Source organism: Nothoprocta perdicaria, unplaced genomic scaffold (assembly GCF_003342845.1).
Source record: "Nothoprocta perdicaria isolate Ctin4 unplaced genomic scaffold, notPer1 scaffold_4, whole genome shotgun sequence".
Taxonomy (NCBI): domain Eukaryota; kingdom Metazoa; phylum Chordata; class Aves; order Tinamiformes; family Tinamidae; genus Nothoprocta; species Nothoprocta perdicaria.
Genome location: NW_020455643.1, coordinates 4232421 through 4242143, shown reverse-complemented (window position 1 = coordinate 4242143; position 9723 = coordinate 4232421). Strand labels below are relative to the sequence as shown.

At 47.8% G+C, this 9723-nt stretch overlaps 1 protein-coding gene across 2 annotated transcripts in view; it reads right to left on the bottom strand.

The window, feature by feature from the left end:
- Positions 1-1121: 1121 nt before the first annotated feature.
- CLDN11 (claudin 11) overlaps positions 1122-9723 on the bottom strand; it is a 9735-nt gene continuing 1133 nt past the window's right edge. Inside the window, exons 2-4 of one of the 2 annotated variants that reach the window (XM_026045347.1) lie at positions 7988-8152; positions 1822-1986; positions 1122-1361 (exon numbers count right to left, since the gene is read on the bottom strand). In XM_026045347.1, coding sequence (XP_025901132.1) covers positions 1339-1361; positions 1822-1986; positions 7988-8152 — 353 coding nt within the window. In that variant the 3' untranslated portion in view covers positions 1122-1338. Of the gene's footprint in view, positions 1987-7987; positions 8153-9723 lie in introns of both variants that reach the window. The other variant, XM_026045346.1, reaches the window with a different exon arrangement.

Here is a 9723-nt window from a genome sequence, read left to right as displayed (position 1 = left end):
GGGCCCTCTGCGACGCGTGGGCCGCCCAAGGGAGTCGCGTTCAAGGCTGCTTGGGGGCCATGGTTGCCATGGTCCTCCCGCTTCCCCCTTCAGCGTTTGGCTGTCACCTCCACGCGGGAGGAGAGGCCTGGCAGGCCCAGGCCCCGCTGGTTCAGTCCTTGGCAGAGAAGAAAGAACATAATCCAGCATGGCTCGAGCAGCAAACCTGGCCTTCGAGCTCGTCCCTTCAGCCAAAACAGCTCAGCCCTCCCTCCTTCCACAGGSGAAAACACCCAGATTCTTCCCCTCTCTGCTCCCGAATTGCCGCTCTTTCTGAAGCCTGGCTTACACAAATTGTTCCAACGGAGTTAACGTCTCTGAGCACAGATGGGGTTTTGTATCAACGTAATTAAATTGCTGTGGCCTCTAGTAAGGACAGAGCTAGATCTTGATCTTAAACGCTTTTAATCAAAGAGAGGGATGACCTCTTTGCAGGCCCCGGCTCAGCTCTTATTTTAGTTTAAATACTTACAGCAACGTGGCTTAGAAACTTGGGTAAAACCCAGCCCTGCTGCCGAAGTGCAGGAACGTCCCTACRGATTCATGAATTAGAACCGGGTGCACATGACTATGGGGAAAGTTAAAATAAGGAATGTGTGACAGGGCAGTCGGCACCGTGCCAGGAGTGACCCAGGCCCTGAAAACCTCTGGGGAACACAAGTTCCCTGTTGAACTCCCCATGGAGCAGAATCTCTCATTCTCAACTGCTGCAACAGAAAAAAACCTTCAAAATCATTGGGAAATCCAAGACATGGAAACACACAGGAACGCTGAAAGAACACAAGAAGGCGGTGATGTTTGCACATATTCTGTTATTTATTGTACAGTATCTCACTTACAGTACAAAGGCATCATCAGTATTCACCAGAATTGTGTTTTAACAGGTACATTATACTGCATGTTAAAAATGTGCTACTCTAATGACACAAGGTAGAACAGAAATTAATGGAAAGGAAAGAAAGTTTTTTTAAAAAAATGTAAAAAAACATTTTTAGTAACTGTACAAAAAAAAAAAGAAAAAAACTTTTAAAAAAGAACAGAGAGCTGGGATTAGAGCCCCCTAAGTCATTTTAAAATATGTACAAATGTGCTGTTATTTACCTTCTAATTAGGACCTTTGAGTTCTGCTTCCTTCATACTGATGAACTTGGAGGGCAGGGGAAACACTGTTACTAAAACGAATAGTCTCATACAAAAGTATTTACAGAGAAAGGAAAACAAATGCAGAACAAATCTACTCTTCCAGAAGAGAAACATTTGCGGGGTTGGAGAGTACAGTCTTCCTCCCTACACTCTCGCTCAGACCTTGGCAGAGCGGTGACCTTGAACACGAGAAAGCAGAGTTACGTGGTCGGAGGAGCCCTTTTARCCCTGGGAAAGTCTCTCTTTTCGTTTCTGTTTTATGGCTTTAAGCTCTAAACCTGCCACGGGGTGAGCCGGGAGGCCAAACCCCCGCGCACCCCCAGCCCCCTGGGCCACCCCACGGGGGAGACGCGGGGAGAAGCGGCTGGGGTAATGTGGGAAGCGCCGGAGCACATTGGGTTTGCTGGAGGTTTCTTGCTAGAAACAGGGGGCCACGGACGGGGACACTAATGCTTTAAAACTATCGGGCGCGCACTGCTGTTCTAAACGCTCCCCCGGGGCTGGCGCGCAGCTGCAAAGCCGGCGCGGGCGCCCAAGCGCCCGGCCGCTGCCGGGCCCGTGTCCGGGGCGCCTACACGTGGGCGCTCTTGGCGTGGGTGGGCGAGCTGGAGCCCGAGGCGTAGTAGAAGCGGTTCTCACCGAAGGTCTGCGCGTCGCCAGAGCAGCACACGATGATGCAGCCGCCGAAGAGGCAGAGGGCAGAGCCGATCCAGCCCGTGTAGAGCGAGTAGCCGAAGCTCATGATGGTGGTCTCGCGGTGGGCGCACACGGGGAACCAGATGGTGGCCACGACGCCGCACATGGCTGAGGAGACAGGGAGAGCAAGGGCGGCTGCACGCGGCGCTCAGCGAGGCAGCGCCACGACATTCCCAGCTGTCACCTCACACCTCTGGTGACACCATCTCCCAAACCCCCCGGCAGCTGCAGAGGGACACGAGCGGAAGCACTCGAGCCCTTTTGCCAGCTGGAGACTCACACTATGGCTCTGCTAAGCACACGATGCAGCCTCCCACGGGTTATTTTCCCTCCGGAGAGCGGAGAGGAAGCCCTTCCCCATTCCCTTGCAGGGACACAATGGGATCGGGATGGGGAGCACCCACGCTGGATCCAAGCATAGAAGGGAGCAAGTGTGATTTCAGGAGGCCTGAGGACTGAGGGAGAGCAGCAATCTCTCTCAAGTCCTYGCAAACAAGAATTAAAAACAACTGCTGCTTCACCCAACCTGGTATATTACAAGAAAAATATTTTTCCCCMAAAAAAGTATTTTTAAGGGTGGAGAATGAATGTCATCCCTGAAATCAATTCTTTGGAGAGTCACAGAATTAGAAATAACTTAAAACAGAAGCAAAACCATGAAAACCATGTGCATTGGTGACACAGTTAAATCTGTGTCTCGGACCCCCTCGGTGTAAATCAGCTCTAAATTAACCCACTTACTACATCCTCCGCCCACACCAATTCACATCACTCTGCTCACTCCAGCTGAACGGTCATATCAACGTTTAGGAAATTACCCATCGCTTAACAGGACAGAGCAGGCTCCGCTAAACACAAGCGGAAAACTGGCAGGGATAAAAGCAGCAGCAGGGAGCAAGCACTACAGGCTTAAAAAAAAATGGAGAAGGAAGTGTCACGTAACTCTGGAAAACAAATTCCATACGGTATGGAAAGTTTTCSCTACAGCAAGTGAGAGAGACAAACAGTTTTCTGAAGGGAAAGCAGTATTCCACCTATGCTCTAATGGCAAGTCAAAAATCACCGACTTCAGATTTTGTAGGAAAAGACACTAGATTTTGGCCACCTGCTCCCTGTCACAGAGSCCCCGCCGGCTCCTGCCCCTGTCCCGCCAGGTCCCCACATGCACCCAGGGCAACAGGAGTGGAGGGTGTTAATCACCTCGCCGGAGCAGGTCCTAAAACAATACTCCTTTATGGCTCGTACATCTGAGGAGAATTAATCTGTCAATATTTACTTCCCCCGGGGACAAGCTGTGCAGGACTCCATCCTTGTGGCTATCAGGGAATCAGAGCAAAACAATAACAAGCCTGTGGCAGCGTGACAGATTTCCACCGACCGCGTTAAAAGATATCTTGAGGCAGTGTCAAAAAGTTAAGGTTGAAAGAGAGGAAAAAAAAAGTCGCTGAGAGAAAAAAATAAGACTGTTTAGTTGAAGCAGAGAACAAACTAGAACTGCTGGCCAGTATAGCAGAAAACCCATCCCCAATAGCTGCAGCTATTATGAGAGAAAATATTTTCTTACGGAAAAGAGAAGAACATTTGAAGGATGCTAATAAAGCCAGTAATAATTTTAGGCCTCCTCAAAGCACAGGCCCCRCGTCTTTGGAAGGAATTTTTTGGAGAAGGCAGAGAGAGGAGAAGAGCATTTATCCTGCGCATGGATTCGAGTCTTGCAAACAATTCATGAGCATCTAATGCTTTACAACAAAAATGTATCAGTTGGGAATCTGAAAAGCATTATAATGCTTCAGAAAAAATAGTTTCTTTGGTTTCATTGTTGTCCAAAAGGACACAATCATCTTTTCTTTCTCTGTCAGCAATAGACACATATAGAGATATATATATATTTATGTCCATAGACTATAAGAGCCTTATCTTTTCAGACCCTCCTCCACAACACAGGGTCACAGAAGAGCTCTCAAGGGCACTAATACAATAGCTGCTCTTGTGTGTGTGGCTGAGCGACAGGCAAACCCAGCTTATTTTAACACTGACCATTTCGGTGCTACGAGAAGTCAGGGGCCTTCCATGGGCTAGTGCGACCTCTCCACGTTTGGACAGCACTGGCTGCCATCCGTGACCCCACAGCCCAGAGAGAGGAACGCCCTGGGCTTGCATAGATTAAACTTGGCTGCAAATCCTGCAAGGAAGATGGGAAAAGGACGGCRTGTAACTGCAATATTTCTTTCAGGCTGAGGTGCGCTCAGATTGCAACCGAAGAGTTGCTCAGGCAAGCAAGCTGGGGGGATTGCAAAGGACATTTTAGGGCAAGTTTCAGCATATTCCACAAGAGGCTCCGCACAAGGAAGAGCTGTTCATGTATAAATCATGACTGCTTCTCTCCTGTGCTAATGCAAAGGGACTCGTTGCCTCAGCCTAACTAAAACGGAGTGCAGCCAGTAGAGCTGTTGCAGTCAGTGTAGTCTAGCACAAGTGAGGCAAGGTCTGCAAAGAGAGGGAATATTTTTTGTTAGGCCAAATAGATTTATTGGAAAAACAGACATTTTTTGGGGGTGAATCCATACTAGAAAGCTTGCCTGCTTTTTGCAGCAAGGGTAGGCAGTCTAGTAAAAAACACTGCATTTACCAACAAGGCTCATTTCAGTAAAATATCGTGCATTATCCTTGGCTCCCCCAGATCTCTGTAAGGTCATAGGACCGCATCCCAGCCTCCCAACATGTCTATGTCCTTATTTCTTTATTTATTTTTATTATGGACCCACAGTGGCTCAGTCCATTGAACTGAAACTCTTAAAATTTAGCATCACAGGCATAATTTAACCAGAAGGAAGCACGAGCAAATGGGAAGTACAGAAGGTGCCTGAGGAGGTGGGAAAGGTGGAGCAGTATTAATCTAACTCAAGGGACAGGGAGTCCCTGCCAAGTTCCTCAGCAATAAGTCATGAGAAATTATCTGCTGAAGAAAGTATACTTTTCTTTCACAGATAGATTTAGTTATTCCCAGTAGCCAACTGCAAGCCATGCAGATTTCTCTTTCAAAGTTTTTGTTCTTGCACAAAGAAATAACAGATACACGGACGTGGGGGGGGATTCTGCGTGTTAAAGGCAATCGTTCTCTCCTGATATCAATGGTTGTATGAGCAAGCCTCATGCAAGCAAAATAACCTTGGGGAACATCCTTGTATCCACTGAGAGTGGCCCACTCCCCAAAAATGCCAAGTCATTTTGCCTTGTGCACAGCACAGAAACATTTTTGAGCTCTTTCTCGGCTCAGAGAACACGTGGCAGCCTGGAGAGGTGCTTCCATCTCCTGCACCAAGCAGAGGATCAGCCTCCCCAAACCAAAAGATGCAGTCCTTATAAAAAAATCACAGAAATCCACGTTCAAATCCACATTCAAACCTTGGCTCTCAAGAGACGACTATTCTGAGGGAAAGCAGTGTCCAAAGGAACCTTTTACAGACCTTTATTTACACAGCTAACACTGTCATTTTGCAGTAGTAATTGCTGATATCTGATATATTTTTCAGCTGTGTTTTTCAGCGTCCCAGGTCCCTCACCTCCACCWGGAAAATGGCTTCCTGCTAACCAGCAAGCGGTCCCCTGACTTAGTACCAACAACACAGGATGGACCAGAGTTTTTTCCATCAACACCACCATTTGCAATGTTTTCATACTAGTTCAGAGGGAACCGCTGCTGACAGCTGTTTTCAGCAATAAATCAATTTGTTTGGGCAGATAGGATGAAGCAAAGTCATAAATACATCAGCAGGCAGGATAGCAGGGTGTGCACACGCATGTCACGCTCCACAGCTTGCTGTTATCAGTGCATAGTAAAACCCATGGAATATTTGAATATTTGAGCACATGGTTTTCCTGGGAAGTTTGTTTTTTGTTTTTTGTTTTTTTTAATTTGGTTTCTCATTGTGTTTTCAGCTTCTGCTTTTTGTTTTAACTATTTCAGTGATAAACTGCCATGCTTTTCCTGGACAAGTATCATTTGTCACAGGACCAGTTCCCATGATCAGATCTCCATTTTCAATATATCTGTTATGTCAGTATGTATTTTTGCTTTTGCTTTTTGTGCGTGTGTTTGTATGCGTTTTTTCTTAACCAGACCCCTGGAGTCAACATCCACTTAGAGGATATATCTGGAGCCCTTATGGTTGAGGAGAAAATGCTAAAAACCATGAATGAGAATTTAGCAGTCAGAAGGTAAGAAATAACAGTCCAGGACATATTATTTCTAGAATATTGTGACTTTTAGGTCAGTATTATGTCTTTTGATGTCTAATTCATACTTACTAAATGCTCTGAAATGGCAACATCTCATTTTTCAAATAGCAAATCATTAATCAGATTAAATAGTGTCTAAGTCCCAAGTCCGATACATTACCCTTCTTCTAAGGGATTGTCTTGATAATTGGCCTGGAAAAAATCTAGATTTTGTAAAAAAAAAGGAAAAAAAATTGTTCTGTAGCCCATCAGAGCAAAATTGACAAACACTGCTTATTTGCAATCTCACGAAAAAAGCAATTCTCTTTTTCTCCTCTTGCTCATGGAGCACTAAAACTCCTCTCATTTATTCTCTTACACCCATTCCCCTCATTGGTGTAACACCACAGCAAGAACAGAGCAAGAGAGTGGCTCACTAGACCCAAAACCCTCGGTATTTCACCAAAAAAAGGGRCCAGGATTTCAGCTTGGCCTGTCACAGGTTACGGCAATTTTGTCACCACAAGTGCTGATCCTGCTGCTGGGATCTCTCAGCTCCTCTCATCCTGCCGTGTGGGAGAACCAGATCCAGGAGGAGCGTTTTATCGGGGCTCCTCTGCAGCATCGTGGGCTGCGAGGGAGAAGTCACGTTGCAAAGAGCGGCTCTGCTGGGATCACCCTTGTGCCACACTATCGGGGGCTCGGTCACTGTGTCCCACAGTTCTGCTCACAGGAATTGGAGGAAGGTTCAGCCTTGCTTCACCAAGCCCAAATACATTGCTCAGGGTTTTGGGATGGGGCGAGCTCCCACATGTCAGCAGCCGAACATTCACAATGAGGATTTTCAGGAAGGCTGTCCATGCCTGAGAGGTTCTATAAAGGCCCTGGAAAGCCTAAAATCCTGATTTCTGATTTTCCAGCTGTGGCAATGTCTCTTTGAAACCCCAAGCTGCCCTGGCCTTGGCTCCCTCCTTGGCTCCCTCTGCCTCTCGCCCAAGTGTGCGAAGGCAGCAGCTCCCCGAGCAACAGCCCTGGCTCCCTGCGCTGCAGCAGCCACATCCAGGCCCACTTGTGAAAAAAGAAAAGCAAAGGAGAAGGAGAAGGAGAGAGAAGACGACAAGCATGATGTCAGTGCTGGTTGCCAGCAGCCGGCAGAGCCGCACAAAGAGGCCACTTTCCCTCAGCCCTCGTCGTCTGCCAAACAAGCGGGTGAAAACAAGGCCCCGCAGCCTTGGTCGAGATGACGAGGCCTCAAGAACATGCAGGTGCTGCACTTGGGACAATGAGCTCCACAGCTCCGAGCTGCTCCAAACAATCCCCCCTGCAGGCACCGAGGACGGGAAGAAATTCCCAAGGGGACAGGGAGGCCGAGGGCAAGGCTGGTGATGCAGAGAGGGATGGGATGGGACAGCCATTCTGTGTCCCCTCCTCCTCTCCCCTGGTGTCCCTGCAGGACAGGCAGCACGCTCGGAGCCATGGGCCTCCCTTCTGTTGCTTGGCCTTGGGGACACGTACAACACAGGAGGATGCGCTGGGAGCAGCTTGGGAATCTAGACCCTTTCCCAAAACCAGCAGGGCTCCCACGGCAGCTCACGGGCGCGTCGGCCRCCTGCGCGTCGCCACCACCGCCCTCCGCCAACACAGGCGGCAGCTCCATGCCAGGGGACTCCGTTAGAGAAAGCAGAGTCGGGCTTCGCAGCCCTCCCCTCCCGCCTCACGCTCGCACCTCGTCAGCCCCGTAGACCATGGCCCTGAGGTAGCTCTCCAGCATCAGCCCAGCCCAGACAACCACGTCCCTCATGTGAACRTGATGAGGGACAAGTGCTGCACAGGGCTGGGATTGAGGGAGACCGCCCGCTCCGCGTGCCCGTGTGGCGGACAGGCACCTTACCCAGGAGAATGATGAGGATTCCTCCCAGCTGGGAACGCCGGTACTTGGCAGCTCCAGGCTCATGGCCCATCCGGATACAGGGCAAGACCGTTATCAGCAGGAAAATAGCCGGCAGACCCAGCACCGAGGCGGCGATCATCAGCGCTCGACACGCCTGCACATACCCTGTTGGCAAGGCAAGGAAACGAGTTTCTGATTATTCAGCACAAGGGAAGATCTTGGAACAAAGACTTTTTTTCACTGGCTCCCAGCACTTGCCTGGAACACAGGAGAGGGTTCGATCCTTTGGGTAAATAACTAAGCATTCGTTCAGCAGAGAGATTGCATTACAGTGGGTAGCGCAAAAACACAGGATGTGCAAGTTTAACATTTTCCACAAAATAAGTAGCGTTGCATGGAAAACACAGGCCTTTTCCAGTAMGGTAATGGGAAATCATGGAAATCATGGGAGCAGAGGGAACAACAGAAAGGGAAACAACTGGGAAAGAGTTTTCCTAGTTATTTTCAGAGGCAGTTGCAAGTAAACAACAAGAATTTGAATTGTTAAAGAATGACTTGCTCTGACCAGAGAAGGTCCACAGCATCCACTGGAGGAGCGTTGGACCATTCAAGACCCATTCCTGGAACAGGATGGTTTGTAAGACACCGTCACCAGTGGCACTGTGAAGGTGACAACTGATGAGCTGTGATAAAGAGGGACGCTCAGCAATCCCAGTCACATACCCATCCCACACATCAGGAGCTCAGAGCAGGGTCTCAGATGAGGGTCCCATGACTGCTGGAATGGCAGTAGGGAAGAAACATGACCTCACTTCTCAGTAAGATTTGCTCCAGTGCTTGGTGAGTCTCCACCAGCTCTTGGTAGAACAAGTCCTCTGCCCTCTTGCCCTTTCTATTAACAMAATGAAACCACCACACGCAGACATGGAGTTTCACAAGGACGCAAAGAACACCCAGAAAGAAGATTCTTGAGCAAGAACTCCTGACGTACAGGTAGGATACCAGGAATGAGGATTTTACTCATCTTGTACATGCAGACTCTGTGTATACTGAGTATCTGCTTCTTTTTTTAAAGAAAGCAAAACAAAACCCAAGTTCTCTCATGACTCCTGGGCAGAAAGAGAGATACAGTAACAAAGTGCCAAAGCCCTGAGTGATCTTCGTGTAACTGATCCCAATTAAACAAGTACACAAACTCATTAGTTTTAAGAACTCAAACTGTGACAGATTGGATGGATGTTTCAGCTACCAGACACACTAACATACATTTCTATTGGGGGCAATTATAGACATCAAGAAGTTAAAAACAGAAACATCTTGTTTTGTGGTACGTCCTCCTGAAGAGAAACATTGCTTTCTCTTGCTGAAGGATTAATTGCCTATTTATTAAATTTCATTAAAACATGTTTCTTCAGGGCAAGTCTTTCCTCTCTCTTCACTACCACATGGAATGACAATAACAAAGTAAAACTATTAAAAATATACAAAGAAAGGGTAGAATTGGAGCAATTCTGACAGACACAAAACTGTTAAACATTATTAGCAAAGACCAGGGTCTATATCAGAGGGAAATTCAGAAATAATCTTTCTGGCCTTGGTGAAATTCTTTTCACAGCAGTTGAAAAAATAAATAAGGAAGAAATAGAAGGAAAACTATGAGGAATGTGTGTATCTACCCAAGCAGGATAGGAAGTCTCTGAAACACTACATGAGGTGCAGCTGGAAAAGTAGCCTGG